Source organism: Hypomesus transpacificus, chromosome 17 (assembly GCF_021917145.1).
Source record: "Hypomesus transpacificus isolate Combined female chromosome 17, fHypTra1, whole genome shotgun sequence".
Taxonomy (NCBI): Eukaryota; Metazoa; Chordata; class Actinopteri; order Osmeriformes; family Osmeridae; genus Hypomesus; species Hypomesus transpacificus.
Window position 1 is genome coordinate 17,299,157 of NC_061076.1, and position 19,405 is coordinate 17,318,561.

The following is a 19,405-nucleotide window of genomic DNA, read 5'->3' on the forward strand; positions in this document are numbered from 1 at the left end:
CTCGACCCGCGAATCAGGCACCAAGTTAAAGTGTCCTTTTTATAGTCCAACGGAGTGCAGTAGGCTACCGCGATTGAAATAATGCGATTAACAAAGGTTGTTCATTTGCTATTAAAAGTAATATGCTATTGAAAGCAAAATAAGAATGTCCCTGGTTTCAGTGCGACACTGGCCCAGTCCCAATGTCCCCCTCCTGAACCCTCTGACAGGCTGTTCAATCCTGGTCCTTGGGGCCTGCTGTCCTGTATGTTCTAGATGTTTCACTGCTCCACACCTGCATCTGACTGAATGACTGACCATTATCAGGCTTCCACAGAGCTGAACTCTGTGGTAAATCCTTTCCAGACGTGAAACTTGCATTATTATTATTATTATTGGATTTAAAACTATGCAGTCACATTTAATGAAGTTGCATTTTGTGTAAAACTGTTGTTTATAATAGTTTGTAAAAGAGTTGTTTGCTGGAGATGCAATTGTCATCACAGTGTTTTGTGTTTTTCCTTACAAAATAAACTTGAGAAACACACTCCTCACCAAATGATCAATATTACATATGCAGTGTGGACATTGTGACGGACAAAATATTTCATTTTATGGCATAATTTTCATTAACTTGGAACTGTTTCCTCCAGATCCCCTATTGGCCAATCGTACTTGATTGTGGGTGGAGAGTAAACAAAGAAGACATCTTAAGGCTCCAGAGAGACTCAACCAGAGAAAAGAGCTTCCAGAGACTTGAGACCAGACAGGACCTACAGAGACCAGACAGAGAACAAAGAGAGACCTGAGTTATGGAGACACATCAGTGTGACACCTGTGGGAAGAGCCTTTCCTCATCCAGTAGCCTCAAGCTGCATAGCAAGATCCACACTGGAGAGAAGCCCCACAGCTGTGACCTCTGTGGTAAATGCTTTATCCATGCTGGTAGTTTAAGAGTTCACACCAGAATCCATACTGGAGAAAAGCCCTACAGCTGTGACATCTGTGGTCAAACCTTTAGCCGTACTTCTAGTTTCAAAGTTCACACCAGGATCCATACCGGAGAGAAGCCCTACATCTGTGACCTATGTGGCAAAAACTTTAGCCAGGCTGACAGTTTAAGAGTTCACACCAGAATCCATACTGGAGAAAAGCCCTACAGCTGTGACCTCTGTGGTAAATCCTTTAGCCAGGTTGGCCATTTCAGAGTTCATCGCAAGAGCCACACTGGGGAGAAGCCCTACAGCTGTGACCTTTGTGGTCAATCCTTCAGCAAACCTTGCAGTTTCAAAATTCACCGCATAAGGAGACACACTGGAGAGAAGCCCTACTTCTGTGAATGCTGCAATAAGTTATTCTCTACCTCTACCGAGTTGAAGAGGCACATGATGATCCACACTGGAGAGAAACCCTACAGTTGTGACCTCTGTGGGAAAACCTTTAGCCAGATTGGCAATTTCCGAGCTCACAGCAGGGTCCACACTGGAGAGAAGCCCTACAGCTGTGACCTCTGTGATAAAACCTTTAAACAGAGAGGGGAATTCACAGTTCACCGCAGAATCCACACAGGAGAGAAGCCCTACAGCTGTGACCTCTGTGGTAAAACCTTTAGCCAGGCTGGCCATTTTAGAGTTCACTGTAGGATCAACCATGGAGAGAAGCCCTACTACTGCAATCTCTGTGGTAAAACGTTCAGTCAGCATAGCCATTTCAAAGTTCACAGCAGGATCCACACAGGAGAGAAGCCCTACAGTTGCCCACACTGTGACTATTCATGTAAAACAAATGGCAATCTGAAGAGTCACCTGCGTATCCACAATAAAAACAAACCAAAGCAGTGATGTCTGGGGCCAAGCTGTCCCAGCAGTCACCACCTGAGAGAACTTCTGTATGACCCACAGCTGGAAGAACTACTGGCCTACACCTACTGGGACAGCACATACAGTAACACCAGATCTACAGTCCAACATGACAGCACATGCAGTAACACCAGATCTACAGTCCAACATGACGGCACATGCAGTAACACCAGATCTACAGTCCAACATGACAGCACATGCAGTAACACCAGATCTACAGTCCAACATGACAGCACATGCAGTAACACCAAATCTACAGTCCAACATGACAGCGCACAGGAAAGATAATCTACCCCTGTAATGATGGAGGGGAAACTGTGTCAGACTGGGTAAAAACCTGGTAAACTCTGGCTGACATCTCTCTGTTTTAAAGCAATTTGATTCAACAATTTGAATTTTCAGGTTTTGTTGTTTAAAATAATCTTGGAGGTTCTGATGTAGAGGGTTACTGTGTCTCTCCCCAAGTGATCACCTGCTATTGTTTTTCAGACTAGACTGAATATATTTCAGACAATACTGACTGAATATGTTGAATCTGTCAGTCTTTACCCTATATTGAAGTACTGTTCGTTTTGATGGTAAATCTAAAGGCTTTTATTAAACTGATTTGAAAAGTGATATACAAATAAAGTTGTCTGAGATACTTTCTCTATCTTGGTTGTTTTGTGACAGGTTACCTAAATTGGGTGAAGTTTGTTTCCAAACTACTTGCAAGCACTGAGCACGAGTTGGAAGTTTGTGACAAAAATCCATCACTAAACTTTATTACACTGAATTGTAATTGCCTGTAGGTCACTGACACGCCCCTAATTAATATTAATCGAGCAAAATAAATTAATGTAATCGAATGTGAAAGTGAAATTCTTGAAGGGGAGGTGTCCACCGACCAAAAACATATATTGGTCGGTGGACACAGTGTGGGCATGATCACATGACAGCAGTGGACACAGTGTGGGCATGATCACATGACAGCAGTGGACACAGTGGGCATGATCACATTGACAGCAGTCGACACAGTGTGGGCATGATCACATTGACAGCAGTGGACACAGTGTGGTCATGATCACATTGACAGCAGTGGACACAGTGAGGGCATGATCACATGACAGCAGTGGACACAGTGTGGGCATGATCACATGACAGCAGTGGACACAGTGGGCATGATCACATTGACAGCAGGGGACACAGTGTGGGCATGATTACATGACAGCAGTGGACACAGTGTGGGCATGATCACATGACAGCAGTGGACACAGTGTGGGCATGATCACATGACAGCAGTGGACACAGTGTGGGCATTATATTATATCATATTAGGTTTCCTAACCACACAGTAGCCTATTTATAGGCTAGTTATTGCTTTATTGATTACTGCATTCAAAATGACTATAACATGAGGCAACTCATCACCTCATCACATTGTGTAAAACTGTTGTTTATAATAGTTTTTAAAAGAGTTGTTTGCTGGAGATGCAGTTGTCATCAGTGTTTTGTGTTTTTCCTGACAAAATAAACTTGAGAAACACACTCCTCACCAAATGATCAATATTACATATGCAGTGTGGACATTGTGACGGACAAAATATTTCATTTTTGGGCTGAATTTTCATTAACTTGGAACTGTTTCCTCCAGATCCCCTATTGGCCAATCGTACTTGATTGTGGGTGGAGACTAAACAAAGAAGACATCTTAAGGCTCCAGAGAGACTCAACCAGAGAAAAGAGCTTCCAGAGACTTGAGACCAGACAGGACCTACAGAGACCAGACAGAGAACAAAGAGAGACCTGAGTTATGGAGACACATCAGTGTGACACCTGTGGGAAGAGCCTTTCCTCATCCAGTAGCCTCAAGCAGCACAGCAAGATCCACACTGGAGAGAAGCCCCACAGCTGTGACCTCTGTGGTAAATGCTTTATCCATGCTGGTAGTTTAAGAGTTCACACCAGAATCCATACTGGAGGAAAGCCTTACAGCTGTGATCTCTGTGGTAAACGTTTTGTCCATGCTGGCAGTTTAAGAGTTCACACCAGAATCCATACTGGAGAAAAGCCCTACAGCTGTGACATCTGTAGTAAAACGTTTAGCCGTGCTTCTAGTTTCAGAATTCACACCAGGATCCATACTGGAGAGAAGCCCTACATCTGTGACCTCTGTGGTAATAACTTTAGCCAGGCTGACAGTTTAAGAGTTCACACCAGAATCCATACTGGAGAAAAGCCCTACAGCTGTGACATCTGTAGTAAAAAGTTTAGCCGTGCTTCTAGTTTCAGAGTTCACAACAGGATGCACTCTGGAGAGAAGCCATACAGCTGTGACCTCTGTGGTAAATCCTTTAGCCAGGTTGGCCATTTCATAGTTCATCGCAAGAGCCACACCGGGGAGAAGCCCTACAGTTGTGACCTCTGTGATAAATCCTTCAGCCAACCTAGCAGTTTCAAAGTTCACCTCATAAGGAAACACACTGGAGAGAGGCCCTACTTCTGTGAATGCTGCAATAAATTATTCTGTACCTCTACTGAGTTGAAAAGGCACATGATGATCCACACTGGAGAGAAACCCTACAGCTGTGACCTGTGTGGGAAAACTTTTAGCCAGATTGGCCATTTCAGAGCTCACAGCAGGGTCCACACTGGAGAGAAACCCTACAGCTGTGACCTCTGTGGTCAAACCTTTAGCCTGAAGGGGGATTTCAGAGTTCACTGCAGGATCCACACTGGAGAGAAGCCCTACAGCTGTGACCTCTGTGGTAAAACTTTTACCCGGGCTGGCAATCTTAGAACTCATTGCAGGACCCACACTGGAGAGAAGCCCTACAGCTGCCCACACTGTGACTATTCAGGTAAAACAAATGGCAATCTGAAGAGTCACCTGCGTATCCATGATAAAAAACAAACCAAAGCAGTGATGTCTGGGGCCAAGCTGTCCCAGCAGTCACCACCTGAGAAAACTTCTACATGACCCACAGCTGGAAGAACTACTGGCCTACACCTACTGGGACAGCACATGCAGTAACACCAGATCTACAGTTCAACATGACAGCACATGCAGTAACACCAGATCTACAGTTCAACATGACAGCACATGCAGTGGCACCAGATCTACAGTCCAACATGACAGCACATGCAGTAACACCAGATCTACAGTCCAACATGACAGCACATGCAGTAACACCAGATCTACAGTCCAACATGACAGCACATGCAGTAACACCAGATCTACAGTCCAACATGACAGCACATGCAGTAACACCAGATCTACAGTCCAACATGACAGCACATGCAGTAACACAAGATCTACAGTTCAACATGACAGCACACACACATTCTTTTTTTTTTATTGTTGTGTACTATATTGTAGTGCTGATTGTTTCATGATGTTGTTAGTGTTTTCATTGATTTGCATAATTCCCTATCATCACTTAGTTCCAGTCTCTGTTAGCTTTGTTTTATTTGATCAATGTAAAGGTGTTAGACTGATTTGAAAGGTGATTTGAAAGGTAATAAACAAATAAAATTATGTGACCTACTCTGTCTATCTGTACTGAAAGTATCCACTTTATATTGTCGTTCTGTTAGCTAGCTAACATTTCATCCATGAAGAATACCCTTTGAAATCAGCACTGCAAACTAATTGTAGCTAATAACCTTCAAGCTATATGTACTGTACTTAAGTAACCCATCCACTTTAAATATCGTTTAGCCAGTATTTAATCAGTAAAATAGTCTTGGAATTTCTGTATTGCACCAACATAAATAATAGTTTCTGTCAGATGCCTATTTCCGGCTCACGACAGCTAGCTTAAGTGCAGCTCAGTCAAGTCAACGTGGCCAATTGTTGAGAGCGAAGCGAGCAAAACCGGCATTAAATTATTTGGGGAAAATAATTCTCGACCTATAATCCATGTTGAATTTGCAAAAACTACAATCAAATCTGAGATTTCTCAACGACAATCAGGCTGTTGTGCGGAAATCTCACTCCCTGACAGAATTCCACTCCCCTACGAGTGAACGCGCGCACTGCCTCCTACAACAAAATTCACATATTACCTCATTCCGATGATAGAAGCACAACATCAACATCGTTTCTCAAGTACAGCTCAACATCACGTTTATTTTCGTGAAACAATCATTCAGATTTACATGTAGCACATACAAATCGTATAGGTTCTCAAGTAGTGATGGGCAAATCGAGGCTTTTCGAAACACCGAGACAGTTGAAACATTTTAGTCGGGGCCTTTGAAACGCTCGAAACCTTTACTCAACAGCGACATCTGCTGGAGGCTACGAGTATGGCATAACCAACATTCTTTCCGCATCGACATTTTAAAAGTCATTGTGGGTCAACTGATTTATTACCGTCCTTCAATGCAGATGGCGTGGTAACGAATACGGGAGCAATGGTTTTCATCCAACAACTCACGCAAATTATGAACTGAACAGTTCAAAGATTTCAAAGATCATAATTTGAGTGAGTTGTTAGATGAAAACCATTGCTCCCGTAAAAAAGAAATATATATATATTTTTTTGTTTATACACACAACAGCATACAAACAGACACATTAACAAACTGGATTTCGCTAATGGCACTTAACTAACTTTCTCCAACGTTCTCTAACTGTCTCTAACTTTCTCAATCTCTCCCAAACTCTCCCAAATCTCTCAACCAAGTTATCACGCATTCAAAACCTTTGGCTTTGCCGCCTCATTTTATATTCCGACACGTTATTTTGGCAAGTACGAGACAAGTTTCGTTCAAGATCACGTAACAAAACGTTTCGAAACACTTTGACACGTGACCGGATGTGTTTTTATAAACCGGATGTTTTTTTTTTTATAAAACCCGTCTGAAGACGTTGTTCCTATGCAGTGAGTGTTGAATGTGTCGGGATAGTATCGACACAGTAGTACCAAGCGGACCATCACTACTCTCAAGTGGAGCGCAACATCATTTATATTTCAATGAAACATTAATAACATGTTTGACTGACAGTTTTCTCAAAGCCTAAGACGAGGGAATCAAGGCTTAAGTTTACTCGTAAAAATCGCCTCGGTTCGCCAACCTACACTTAGCAATAACCTATGCTAGGAAGGCATTGCGTGCATTCAAACATAAGGGAGTGGAATTTTGTCAGGGAGTGGAATTTCGGCACAACACACAGCCGCAGTCGATGTCGAACGCACCTAATGTACAATTCTGGAGCTACCTGCTGTTTGAAATGTGCAACTTCATCTTTTGTCACATACAATAAAAAAAGTCCTGTAAAATACTTTTTTTTAATTAACTTTAAACTGGGAACTTAATATGAAACCCACCACTACAATGGTATCAACGGGTGAAGGGGGTATTCTTTATACATTTAAATGCGATGTTTGTTTGGTGTAATTATGTTTAATGTCCTCGAGTCTCATTAAGCCACTTATTCGCATACGTACTTTTTTAAGACACGTGAAAGGTTCAAAATTCACGAGTGGGAAACTCTGAAACTTGAAAGAAACTCCGTGGATAGATAGCTCGTCCTCTCTCCAACAGGAGGCGGTAATGCACCTTATTCTGGTCCTTAACGCTAGTTGCCATCTAAGGCGGAAGAAGAAGAACAAATGTTTAAGCTAAGAGAGCTTTGTCGCTACAGTAACAGCCATCGAGGTCAGCGTTTTATCAGTTATCATTCGCATCGTTGTGTCCACGATTTGCGAGTTTGTGCTTTAGTTTTAAGCACAGCCGAAGCTCCTCTGGACCAATAGTGTGGCGGCGTAACTGTTTTCGCAACGTTGGGCGTAAAGCTAGTTGTTTGATTAACATTGGTACGCCATGACTGTTCGTAGCTAGCTGTACAGGCTAGCCAAGCTAACTAGCTAGTTCGTTTAGCTTTATACAAAAACAAATCTAGCCAGCTTCCTGTGAAATACATGCTAACACTTGGAAAGTCATTTTCTGAGGATTAAGACATTTTTACCAACTACAAAACTGTTTTATAAAATCGGCGCGAACTCGAACAGGGCAACAACGCCTTCGAGACAGCAGCACAGGACATTAGCTTGTTAGCATTTTGGCTGACCAGATTAGCCAACTGGACATCCAGGAGTCTAGCTAGACAGGAGACAGTTCCCACTGACAGAATCTGACGAGAATTTCGTTAGCTAAAGACTCCCAGGTAGGTGATAATGTATAATATTTGATGTGTCGTTACACATCTGGCTCGTTGGTCTTAAAAGTCGTGTATCGCTTTTATTATTCAAGTCAGGCCTAGGTTGTCCGGTTACTAACGGGCGGTGTTGTTGTCTACATGACTGTCCATGGGGTCATTCACCCGCGCCTTGTTGTTACGTTGTTTTCAGCATGCTGATGGTGGGAGAGGATGGACGGGTGTACTAGAATGAGTGTGAAGGAGCTGTGCGACACGGATGACCTGGCTACCAGCCTGGTGCTGGACCCATTGTTGGGTTTCAGTACTCACAAAATGAACGTCAGGTAACGTTTGATAGCTAGCAGGAACTAGTGACGACGCGGAAGAATGCACGAAACTTGTGCAGCTTGTCTGTATAAATGCTTGCGTTCTGACTGTAAATACAGGTGTATACTGTTAATCCGTTAAATTATAGTTATTTGGTATGTCTAAGTTATAGCTGGCATTTTTTGTTAGTTAACCGAGTAGATAGATTGATAGATGCGTGGCATTAACTGTCCACATCTCCCGTAGTCCACCTCCAGAGATCCGCCGTTGGGGTTACCTCAAAGAGACTCTGTTGCGCTACCAGCGCACGCATGATTTCCAGTCCACTTTTGAGGCTCTCACCGTGGGAGACTGGGGCGGCGACGTCACCAGTCTGGGCACCCATCGCCTGGAACTGCTGAGCCAGCACGTGAGTGATATCTCAGACGGATCAGTTAACAGCACTGTTTATTTCAGCACGGGCTGCAAGTACACGTTTTTATTTTGTATGTTTATGTTGTTTATCATATGTTTAGTATTCATCCATTGTATTGTGTATTTTTGGTCAATATTTTGTTATTGCTTATTTTCTCCTGTCGTACTGATGCCGTAGCACCCACATGTTCCCTCCAGGGGATCTGTGAAAGTCCTGTCTTATGCCAGCTTGTGTGTGGTCTTCCCTGCTTCCTCAGGTGTATCGCTACCTCAGTGCCTTCCTGCTGGAGAGTGGTGTTAAGATTGAGCCTTGTGACAGATATTCTTCTGAAACCAACGGTGCAAAGATTACCTCCACCAAACACTGGTAAACCTGCTATCCAATCAGGGTTAGACAAACAGATCCTTATATTGCCAGTCAACCATATACACAAGGGCAACGGTGGGTAGAAGTCATGTGTGCCCCCCCCCCCCCCCCCCCCCCCCCCGTTTGTGTATAGAAGTAGTGAGGGCATGTTTCTGTGGGCCATTGCAGGTGTGCGGGTGAGCGTGTGGAGGTGCTTCAGGGGTGCATCTCTGAGCTGAGCCCAGCCGACAGCGCCCTCCTGAGGGCAGGGGTGAACGACTTCAGCGTGATGTACTCCACGCGCAAGCGCTGTGCTCAGCTCTGGCTGGGCCCTGCTGCCTTCATTAACCATGGTGAGAGCACACACACACACAGACACACACACACACACCTGCCGCCTTTATTAACCATGGTGAGAGTGTAGAAACCCCTGATTGTTGTTTATCACACTATACAGTACCACACACAAACACACACCTTCCTCTTGGATTTAGTTTCGACACTCAAAGAAGAAGTTAAATGGGTCTTTAGAGTTTTGTTAAATGGCTAAAATAAGTTGATGTAACCTATGAGTTTGAACTAGTGTCGTATTAGTAAATATTATCATTTGTTTACAATAATTGGTTGTGATCATCTAATCCTAATATTATTCATTTCTATTTCTCTCTCTGGGGTGAAGACTGCAGGCCAAATTGTAAGGTATTCATCAACATTTATTTCTCTATTGCATCTTTTTGTTCCTTTTCAGGATTGTTTCTGTTCTTTATTGGAGAGAAGCTTTTTGTTTTGTTCCAAATGAATTTTATGTTTGACAAGTATGTAAAATATTGTCATACTTGATGCGTTCCCCTGGTAGTCACCTGGTCCCCCCCCCCCCTTCTGCCTCCAGTTCGTCCCTGGGGAAAAGAACGGCGCCTGTGTGGAAGTGGTCCGATCCATCGCACCTGGGGAGGAAATCACATGTTACTATGGCGACAGTTTTTTTGGCGAAGACAATGAGATGTGTGAATGCTGCACCTGTGAGAGGTGAGTGCTCTCTCGGCGGTGGTTCACCCTGCCCCTTTGAGGTCTCCAGACGAGCGCCGTCGCTAAACACTCACCTCAAACAGAGAACCGGCATTTTTCTCAGAGACGCTGGAGATATTGATGCTACCACAAGCAAACAGCCGTCTGTTTGACATTCTGTTTGTCAGCTCGTTTGTTTGTTCTGTTTTAAGGAAAGGAGAAGGTCACTTCAGACTTAGAGGGGGCCATCCGGACTCCAGAGAGACTGAAACACAGGTGGGCCAGAAGTATCGTCTGAGGGAGACCGATCTGCGTCTGAACAGGGAGAGAAGCCTGTGTCCTGCACGGTCCACGTGTCCAGCCACACACACAGGTAAGCTGGAGTCAATTAAGAAAAGGGTTCAGTTTGTCTCTGCAGGAACGCTGTGACGGTTCAGTTTAGGTTCTGGCTTTATAAGGATTAAGCAATCTGCAGGTTGGAGAGAGTTTAACTAGCACATCAACATAAAAATGACCGGTTCAGACACGAGGTTCTAGCAAATTCTCTCTGAGGCATAAAGTTCAGAGAACGTGTTGATTGTAATTAGAGAACAACCGTAATATCACACAGCCAATAGGTGTTTGTTATCATAGGCAGGCGGATGCTTTATCATAGAACTGTGACTGTTATCAGAACACAGAAAGTTACAGCAGGAACACATGTATGGATAACAAGAATGGATGAATATATGAACAGGTTATATGGCAAAAGCTGAAATACATAAGCAAGTATGATTCCTCACAGTGGTTCTCCACAGTTTGTGCAGCTCTGTATTGCAGTCAAATAACTAGTGCAGTGCCCGGTGGAATGAAACGCTGTATTGATATGGTAAACAAGGTTGGTTTCTGAGCGTGTCCTGATATCATACTGGAGGGATCCATGGCTCTATCGCTTAGTGCAGCTCAACATGGCGGCAAACACGTTTAGAATTGTCGATGAGAACTGCGCCATAGGCACATACACATATACATACATACACACACACACACACATTCCATTCTTTATAGTTCGATAATGACTTGATATTATGATAATATGATAAAGATAAATTATATCCATGAAAAAAACCTAACCTGTGTCTTTTCTCTCTTTCGATAGCCATCCCTTCAAGGACTTCCTCCACCCAGCTGATGAAGAGAAATGTCTCCACGAGCAGAACCTTGACCAGGAAGACATACAGTTCAACACAGGAGAAGAAAAGGAGCCGATTCGGGAACAGACAAGTCAAGGCTTCCCTGGCCAAGCAGATTCCTTTATCTCAGGTCGTGCTGAGAGACCTCAGGGTCCGAGTTCGGCGCCACACGATGGATTTCCTGTTGAGTTGTAAAGACCCCCTTAGCAAAGAGAGGGTCTTGCTGCACCTGCTGGAAAACATGAAGCCAGACGACGAGCAGGGAACCCGACCCAGCACGACGACGAGCCAGAAATCACATGATGAAACAGTGAACGATGACGCCTCACCGAAGGTGAACCCGACACCTAAGGAGAAGAAGGACGAGCGAAGACCCCCAGGACGGCGTCCAGGTGGAGGGTCCGTCGGCGTGGTGGAGAGGGTCTTCAGGTCCTCCTTCAGGGCAAGGAGGATGATTGAAAACCCTGCCACGCATCTCTCTGCTTCGGTGACCAAGACCAACAGCCAAGCAGTTACCGGTCGCAGCCAGTTTGTGGACGAGCAGGATGGCGTGTTCCCAGATGGTCACAGCCCCGGTAACACGGCGGCGGGAGACGGCCCCAGTAGCAGCACCGGGGCGCCGTTCATCAACAACACGACGAGCGGCGGTAGATCGAACCCTGAAGGCAGCACAACCGCAAAGCACCCTGGTCAGACTGCGCCAGCTGTCCAAACGGAAGGGGGGAAGGTTGAGAACAAGCCCGGTGGCAAGGTCTGTCAGCCTGCCTCCAGCCATGCTCCACCCCTCGGTCCTCACATGCCAGGACTGAAGAAGTACCTCACAGTGAATTTGATAAGGGTGTCGATACCAGGCAGTGTAGAGACAAAGGGGGCTTCCCAAGCAGAGCAGGGGGAGGGGCTGAGGAGGCCAGGTGGCAGGAGGGCAGTGCTGAGGGAACAGGGGACTAGGCCACTGTCCCCAAAGGCAGGTAGAGAGTCCAGGTGTGAGCAGCAGCCAGCAGGAAGCAGTGACGATGTCTCTAGGACTGCAGGTAAGACAGGGGTGAGGGAAATGTTTTTTAAGTCAGTTGACAAATGTGATGAAATGATAAAGCAGAAGTCTAAGGTATCTGATAATGTATTACAAGGTGATAAGGTCATTGAAATACAGTCTGTTAGTGGGGAGGTGCAGGGCAGAGCAAAGAAGAGGCATACGCAGGTTGTGATGAACGAAGGTGGAGAGAATTTAGCAGGTACCAACCGTGTGAAATCTCCAGTTAGAAGGGGTAAGAAAAGGGCACTAATGACAGGGAAGGAGGGAACGGGTAGTATAGCAATAGATCAGATGAGACTAACGCGTTTCAACAATAAAAGTGTTGATGATTCTGAAACTCCAGTAAGAGTTGAGAAGGAAGATAGGTTAGTGAGTGGGAGATACCCACCCACATGTCAAAGTAAAGAGGGTATCGTCATCAAACAAGTGAGGATTCTACTGGCCGATATTTTGAGGAAGGAAAACGGTTGTAGGGATGTGGGAAGTGAGGAGCAGGGTGGGGGGAAAGTAGACGATTCACATGAAACAGAGACTGTTGCACTGCCCAACGCGGTCGCACTGCCCGACGCGGTCGCACTGCCCGACGCGGTCGCACTGCCCGACGCGGTCGAACTGCCCGTCGCGGCCGCAATTCCCGAGGCGGCCGCAATTCCCGAGGCGGTCGAACTGCCCGAGGCGGTCGAACTGCCCGACGAAGCGGTCGAACTGCCCGACGAAGCGGTCGAACTGCCCGACCAGGCGGTCGAACTGCCCGACCAGGCGGTCGAACTGCCCGACCAGGCGGTCGAACTGCCCGACCAGGCGGTCGAACTGCCCGACCAGGCGGTCGCACTGCCCGACCAAGCGGTCGAACTGCCCGACCAGGCGGTCGAACTGCCCGATGCGGTCCCGGAAGTGATTGTGAGAAAGAGAGGCAGACCGCGGAAGAAACGGAACCGAGGCAGGAAACCATACAAAGACGCCTCCACAACCCAGAGCACCATCGACTCGAACAAGAGCGATGTAGAGGGTCGCTCTCAAACTCCCCTTCCCCAACCTTCGATGGCCTGTTCGGACACTCTGCCCACAGTGCCCCCTGTGGGAGCTCCCCTTGTGGACAGTGCACAGCAGACCCCCCTACAGTCCAACATTCCCCTGAAGAAACGCACGTTTCGGAATTCTGTGGACTTTGACTCCGAGCAAGGTTTAAGTTCTCCAGTGGAGGAGCCGTCCCCTAAAGATCTCTCAGTCGTGAGTCCTACAGACCAGAACCAGGAACTTGCTCCTTCTCCTGAAAAAAAACCTGAAACCACCACAACATTGACGGAGGCCAGTGATGAAGTTAGAAAGTGTTTTAAATCTTCCTTAAAATCGCGGGCAAAGATACTGGAGGCCCGAACCCAGAGACGGGAGCTCAGAATAAACGCAAAACTGTGTCCCAGAGATAAGAAGCGTCCTCGAGGCCGGCCTAGAAAGAGAAAAAGACAAGGTGTTAAGAATGCGGTCGTTGTTCAGGGTGACAACAACGGACCTGGGCTGGGGGGGAACCGTCCGGATCCTGCAGAGCGTCACCCAGGTGAAGATCCAGAGGACATGAAGGATGGAGTGAAAGTTCCTGAGCGTCATGCGGAGGTTCCTAGCTGTCTAAGTACTCAAGCTTGCGCTGAAGAGAAAGAGCAAGATTTAAACTTCCGAATACGTTTCAAGAGAAAGCAAGGCAAGGTTTGGGAGTTAGAGAAAGCTGCGTTGAGCGAGGATTTAAAGTTTAAAGCAGAAAATGAAGCAAGTTCAGATTCATGTGATCCTTTTAGTGCCATTTTGAATTCTGTGTCCAGATTAAACCTAGAGATGGACAGGGGCACTCAGTCAGGTGGTCTGAGTAATAAGTGTTCCGAATTCAGTAAAAGACGGAGGGGATTCGCTGTAGTAGTAAAATCTGACCAAAAAGATTTTGAGAAACCAGGGCAGCAAGGTAGTTCTTACAACGATGTGTTGGAGACCAGGGATGTGCTGGAGATCAGGGATGTGCCGGAGACCAGGGATGTGCTGGAGACCAGGGATGTGCTGGAGACCAGGGATGTGCTGGAGACCAGGGATGTGCTGGAGACCAGGGATGTGCTGGAGACCAGGGATGTGCTGGAGACCAGGGATGTGCTGGAGACCAGGGATGTGCTGGAATCCAGGGATGTGCTAGAGACCAGGGATGTGCTGGAGACCAGGGATGTGCTGGAGACCAGGGATGTGCTGGAATCCAGGGATGTGCTAGAGACCAGGGATGTGCTGGAGACCAGGGATGTGCTGGAGACCAGGGATGTGCCACATGGGTGTGTTGACAGGACAGACAGGTGTGTCGACAGGACAGACAGGTGTGTCGACAGGACAGACAGGTGTGTCGACAGGACAGACAGGTGTGTCGACAGGCCAGACAGGTGTGTCGACAGGCCAGACAGGTGTGTCGACAGGACAGACAGGTGTGTCGACAGGACAGACAGGTGTGTCGACAGGACAGACAGGTGTGTCGTCAGGACAGACAGGTGTGTGCAGCCCCTGGGGAAGAGAGGAGAATCACAGTGTAATAAAGCGACATTTGCAGAGGAGGTAACAACCAAAGTGGAGGGTGTACCTGCTGGAGTTAAACGAAGCTGTGGTGAATGTGAGGCACTGGGCGAACAGTTGGAAGTTAAAATGGAAGATAAGAAAGATGTACCTTTACCTAGAATAAAGCTGCGGAGGAAGGTGGAGGGAGTGTGGGAGGTCGATGTCCCCAAGACGGAAGGAGAGCAGAGAGAAGCTGGAGCGGAGTTGGAGAGACTAGAGTTCCCGGCCTTCCCAGAGAGACCCAGCCGAGGGCTTCTGACTCCCCTCAACCCCAAAAAAGAGGGCTTGTCTTCTTGTCAACAATTTGGAAGCTGCAGAAGTGTCATGGATACCTCATCTGACGCTCACCGTCTCTCTCTGTCCCTCTCACCGCTGTCCCTCCACTCACCCCAGTATGATGGCATTCACGAATTTGGTTCTGTTTCTGATCGGACGAAGGGTCGGGTCGTTTCGGAGTCTAGTTGTAGGGGAAAGAAACAAAAGCACAATACAGAGATGCCTCTCGTTTGCTCAAATGCAGAGTCGGCGTCTACCTGTCTTAATAATAGCCTACAACAGATAAATCACAGCCTCTCTAGACTCTCTGAAGGATTATGTACATCCCAGTCCTTAGAGAAAAACCCCCTTTATTCCTCCACCTCCGTCCCTGTGACTCAGCCACAGTCCGAATCTCCCGTCTTCAACTTCCCAGACAGGATTCTCTCCACAGAGCCTAGCTTCACCTGCTGTGAAGACCTACTGGACTTTCAGTGTCTCAATTTTGAAGGTTACTATCATCCCCAGAACATTCTCCCAAGCTCTCCATCGGGTCTCTGTTCCCTGGAACCAGCTCCTGACCCCTTTAGCAGTCCTCTCTCTCACAGCCCCCCCGACACCTGGGCCACAGAAACACCATACCTCGGACCTCCTAGTCCAGGGGACAGCTTTAGTGCTGAAGATCTTCAGTTTTGCCCCAGCCTCCTGTCCTCTAAAAATGACGTTCCGTCCTTGGGATGTGAAGTGAAGGATTCCTCCAAAGATGAAAATATGGCCAGTGCAAACTTCAGTTCCGTTCAGGGCAGCAATGTTGAAGGGACGTTCATGGATCGTTTTTTGAGCAAAACTTCATCTATAAAACTCTTTAAAGAAGATCCCAAAACTCAGCCTAAAGCACAACCCCTTTATTCAGCTACTAAACCCCAGAGACTACCCAAGGACTCACAGGCGTTTAGTGCATCGTATGCCACCCATTCTCAGAGCACTCACGGTAGTCCTGGCGTCCAGGCCCTGCACACAGTAGCGACCTCCAGCCAGGCAAAAGTCCAGTCCCAACTCAAAACACAGGGGCCCTTTCATCGCATGAGCCTGTTCAATAAACACCAGCCGTCCACCACTTCTCAGTCCAACTCATTCAGACTCGCTTCTCAGAGTAGCACAAACAAGTCCGTCCCCTCATCCTTTTTTTCGAACATGTTCACCCCCCAGCTCTTCCCCGTGAGACCTCCCTCCAGCGGGGACGCTGTCTTCAACACCTGTGATAAGAGCTCCAGCGTGATCCAGAGTGTGCTCAAGTATCAGGGAGGGAAACAGTGCCAGAATCTCCACAGTGCTCCTTGTAAAGACAACACTATGGCTGGCTGCCCCCCCGCTGTTACATCTAAGCTTCCTGGGACCAAATTAAGTCACAAGACTGGTCAGGGGACCCAGCTGGGCCAGAAACGTTCTGGTTCCACCCCTGGCTGTCCGAAAGGTCAAGGCCTCGCTTCAGGAAAAGACGGCGTCCGTCTCAACGCGTCCACCTACCCCACAAAGTCAAATGCTCTCAGTAACAAAGAAAGTTCAGTTTTTGACAACTCGCCTTGCCATAGTGAGACATTGGACAAATCCCAGCCTCTGGAAACTAGCTTTAGAAGCATGAACTTCTCCTCCCTTCAGCGGCCCTTCTTCTTCCCCAGCCAGGTAAATAGCTACGAGACCCCCGACCACAGCCATGCCTCACCCCCTGACAAGCACCAGCTGAGCTACGCCCAACAGGATTCCTTTGATCTGACTTTCGGGTCGTCCCTCTCCCCCTCTGTAACTCAGCTCCACAGCCCCCTGGCGACCAGCATCTCCCCCTCTGGCCCCCAGGCACCGGGCAACAAAAACCTGTCGTCCTCCTCCATCCCATTCGGGCACCAGGGCCAGCCCTACGTGCTGAACTTCAGTGGGGACCACTCGGTGACCCTGGGCCTCAGGGACGGGGCGGAGGGCTACCCGGGGTCGGGGCACGCTAACTACACGTACCACTGCCTGATGGAGCCTTCAGGCACCCAGGGGAGGCTGGTCCTTGAACCCTGCGTACCCCAGAGGTCGAACTCACCCTCTTTCTCTGTGGGGGGCTTTTCAGGGGTCAAAGGTCAGGAGGACCAGTGCAGAAGGGACACGCAAGCAGCGAGCCAGCCCAGGGCACAGCCCTCATCCTCCCACTACGGCCCCCCGCCAGCCCCGCCCACGGCCACGCCCCTCTCGGACAGGAAGCCCAGGAGACTGAGGCTGGTGGTGACGGATGGAACTGTGGATCTGGATCTGCAGTACACAGACTGAGGATGATGTGTGCGTTCAAGAAGTAAAATGTTTGGGATTGTTTGTTGTTTTTGAAAAGTGTGTTACATTGCAAATGTGTCTGTCTGTCCTCTTGATTTGTTTTTTGATTGCGTACATCGTTTCAAGGATGCAATTGGATTTTTGGGTTGTTTACTCGCAAATCTGTGAGTCAAGTTTAAACATATTTGATGGTATTTATTTTTATGAAGTAGGAGTTGGTTGTTTTTAATCATATGTCATGTGAATGTCAAAATTTAAAATTGGTTAAAAAAAGTAGCTGTTGTAAGCTCAACCAGCTCCTTAAGCATTTGACAATCTGTAATAACTGAGGTTCACCTCAAGGTGGTCTCATTCAACTCAGTTGCCCAGTAATTCAGAGCATGTTTTGTCATGTAACATAATTGCATGAACTTCCCTGTAAATAATTGATGGAACATAAACCGAAGCATAACGATGATTCCTTCATCTTTATTGATAAGTTTAAAAGCGGGGTGTTGCACTGTTTATCGATTAATACTTATTCATTTTGGCTCATTGTTTGCTAAAGCTCTCTCCCTTTCAGTATGAATTTACTAGGTTCTGAATGAACTGATTTGAATCTGGTTTTAGTATGGATGTTTTCTAGTCTACAGGGAAAGTTTGCATCAGATTGTCCGCCACACACTTTGTGTCTAAGCACTGCCTTGCCGAACTGGACGAGGGAGGGCAGTCAGCGGAGCGTGAACGAATAAGGCAGTGCATGAAGTGTGTGCTGTAAAATGTGTTCATATGTCACTGTATACGCAGTTCTAAACCCTGTCAGGTCCAGAGTGGCTTCAGGGTGTGTGTGTAACCTTTCACCTATAAAGCTCTCTGTCATTATCTCTGTGTCCCCTCTGGTACTGTTCACTCAACACCAAAGCATCCTGTAGCTACATGGCAGTGTTGGTCTGGGTCCAATAGGCTGGATGCACATTAGTCAGGGTCAAGTTTTATGTGATGGTTCAATTTGAAAATTGTCATTGATCTGGTTTATTTCAACTTTTCAATTCATCACATGGTATTTTACAGTTGCTAGGCATGTTGGATGTTACTTTCAGCATTCCAGCTGCATAATACTGTTATTCTGGAGCAATGTTGGATAGTGACTGCTGTGTTTCATGTGAATACAGTGAATTGGTACTGTTTGTGTTTGCATAATTTGCAGGCCAATGTTTTATTTATTTGAAAATCCTCATTCTTGAATGGTGCTTTCATGTATTTTAATATTTTACACTGTTCAAAATGAAATGTTTTATATAGTGATTGGAAATTAATTTTATCTTCTGTTATGACATGGTCCTCAGATCAATTTGAGTCACTTGGAGTCACGGCAAAGAAATATAAGCCTTTTTGAAGAGGCAAACTCCTTACAAACTTTGTAAAGATCTGCTGTAAAAAAATTAAATCTGTAAATTGTTAAATTAAATCATTTTATTTAATGAATTCTCCTTGTATTCGTTCCTTTGACTGGTGTACTTGGCCTGATGGCAAACCCAGGATGTTGATTGTCATGTTGATTCTTTAGTTAAGAATCTCTTTGTTGTGTTTGTCCCTCTCTGCTCTCTGTCCATCTTGGTCTCCTTCTTCCAAGCCATGACCCAGTTTGGGTTCTGTGGGGAAAGTGATGGGTTAACATGCCAAGTGGAACAGCCTTCTCATAATGAGGACAGGAAGAGGCAGGCAGGCAGAGGGAGAGAGTCAGAGGGAGGGGGAGGGAGAGAGTCAGATGGAGGGAGGGGGAGGGAGAGAGGCAGGCAGAGGGAGAGAGGCAGGCAGAGTGGGAGAGGCAAGCAGGCAGAGAGGGAGGCAGAGAAGGAGAGCCGATCTGCTTGCAGAGGAAGACTAGGTTTGCTGCTGAAACCACGGAATGGTCTCAGCATTTAGTGTCCTTGGAATTGGCACTGGTATCACACTGATACCTTTCAGCAGGAGAAGGTTGAGGAAATTCACTACTTGTATTTAAGTATCTGCGGGCAGTTG

At 46.7% G+C, this 19,405-nt stretch overlaps 4 protein-coding genes across 6 annotated transcripts in view; all 4 read left to right on the forward strand.

Moving 5' to 3' along the window:
• The window catches only part of LOC124479636 (zinc finger protein 227-like), a 36,895-nt gene extending 34,968 nt beyond the window's left edge, over positions 1-1,927 (forward strand). Inside the window, exon 3 of the mRNA XM_047038474.1 lies at positions 1,881-1,927. The gene's annotated coding sequence lies outside the window, so the exon portion shown is untranslated. The remainder of the gene's footprint in view (positions 1-1,880) is intronic.
• Positions 792-1,921, forward strand: LOC124479401 (zinc finger protein 239-like). The gene has a single exon (XM_047038144.1). It carries the CDS (start codon positions 792-794, stop codon positions 1,818-1,820), a length of 1,029 nt encoding a protein of 342 aa, XP_046894100.1. The 3' UTR covers positions 1,821-1,921.
• A 1,703-nt stretch (positions 1,928-3,630) lies between the features above and the next one.
• On the forward strand, positions 3,631-4,836 carry LOC124479543 (zinc finger protein 239-like). The gene has a single exon (XM_047038317.1). It carries the CDS (start codon positions 3,631-3,633, stop codon positions 4,795-4,797), a length of 1,167 nt encoding a protein of 388 aa, XP_046894273.1. The 3' UTR covers positions 4,798-4,836.
• A 2,529-nt stretch (positions 4,837-7,365) lies between these two features.
• Positions 7,366-18,868, forward strand: LOC124479084. Of its 3 annotated transcripts, XM_047037591.1 has the most exons (10): positions 7,367-7,992; positions 8,177-8,309; positions 8,539-8,701; positions 8,964-9,073; positions 9,242-9,405; positions 9,732-9,751; positions 9,942-10,078; positions 10,270-10,430; positions 11,196-13,063; positions 13,127-18,868. In XM_047037591.1, exons 2-10 carry the CDS (start codon positions 8,197-8,199, stop codon positions 17,402-17,404), a joined length of 7,014 nt encoding a protein of 2,337 aa, XP_046893547.1. In that variant the 5' UTR covers positions 7,367-7,992; positions 8,177-8,196; the 3' UTR covers positions 17,405-18,868. The 3 variants fall into 3 exon arrangements, with proteins under 3 accessions (XP_046893545.1, XP_046893546.1, XP_046893547.1); XM_047037589.1 differs by having other exon boundaries at positions 7,366-7,992; positions 11,196-18,868; XM_047037590.1 differs by having other exon boundaries at positions 7,366-7,484; positions 11,196-18,868.
• The last annotated feature ends 537 nt before the right edge of the window (positions 18,869-19,405 follow it).

What these genes read in the sequence shown, in the direction of transcription:
- LOC124479543 (XM_047038317.1), top strand. Translation starts at nt 3,631, where the DNA reads ATGGAGACACATCAGTGTGACACCTGTGGGAAGAGCCTTTCCTCATCC.
- LOC124479084 (XM_047037589.1), top strand. Translation starts at nt 8,197, where the DNA reads ATGGACGGGTGTACTAGAATGAGTGTGAAGGAGCTGTGCGACACGGAT. An exon ending in ACTGCAGGCCAAATTGTAAG is followed by an intron (nt 9,752 to 9,941) that starts GTATTCATCAAC and finishes TTCTGCCTCCAG; the next exon opens with TTCGTCCCTGGGGAAAAGAA. An exon ending in GAATGCTGCACCTGTGAGAG is followed by an intron (nt 10,079 to 10,269) that starts GTGAGTGCTCTC and finishes TTCTGTTTTAAG; the next exon opens with GAAAGGAGAAGGTCACTTCA.
- LOC124479401 (XM_047038144.1), top strand. Translation starts at nt 792, where the DNA reads ATGGAGACACATCAGTGTGACACCTGTGGGAAGAGCCTTTCCTCATCC.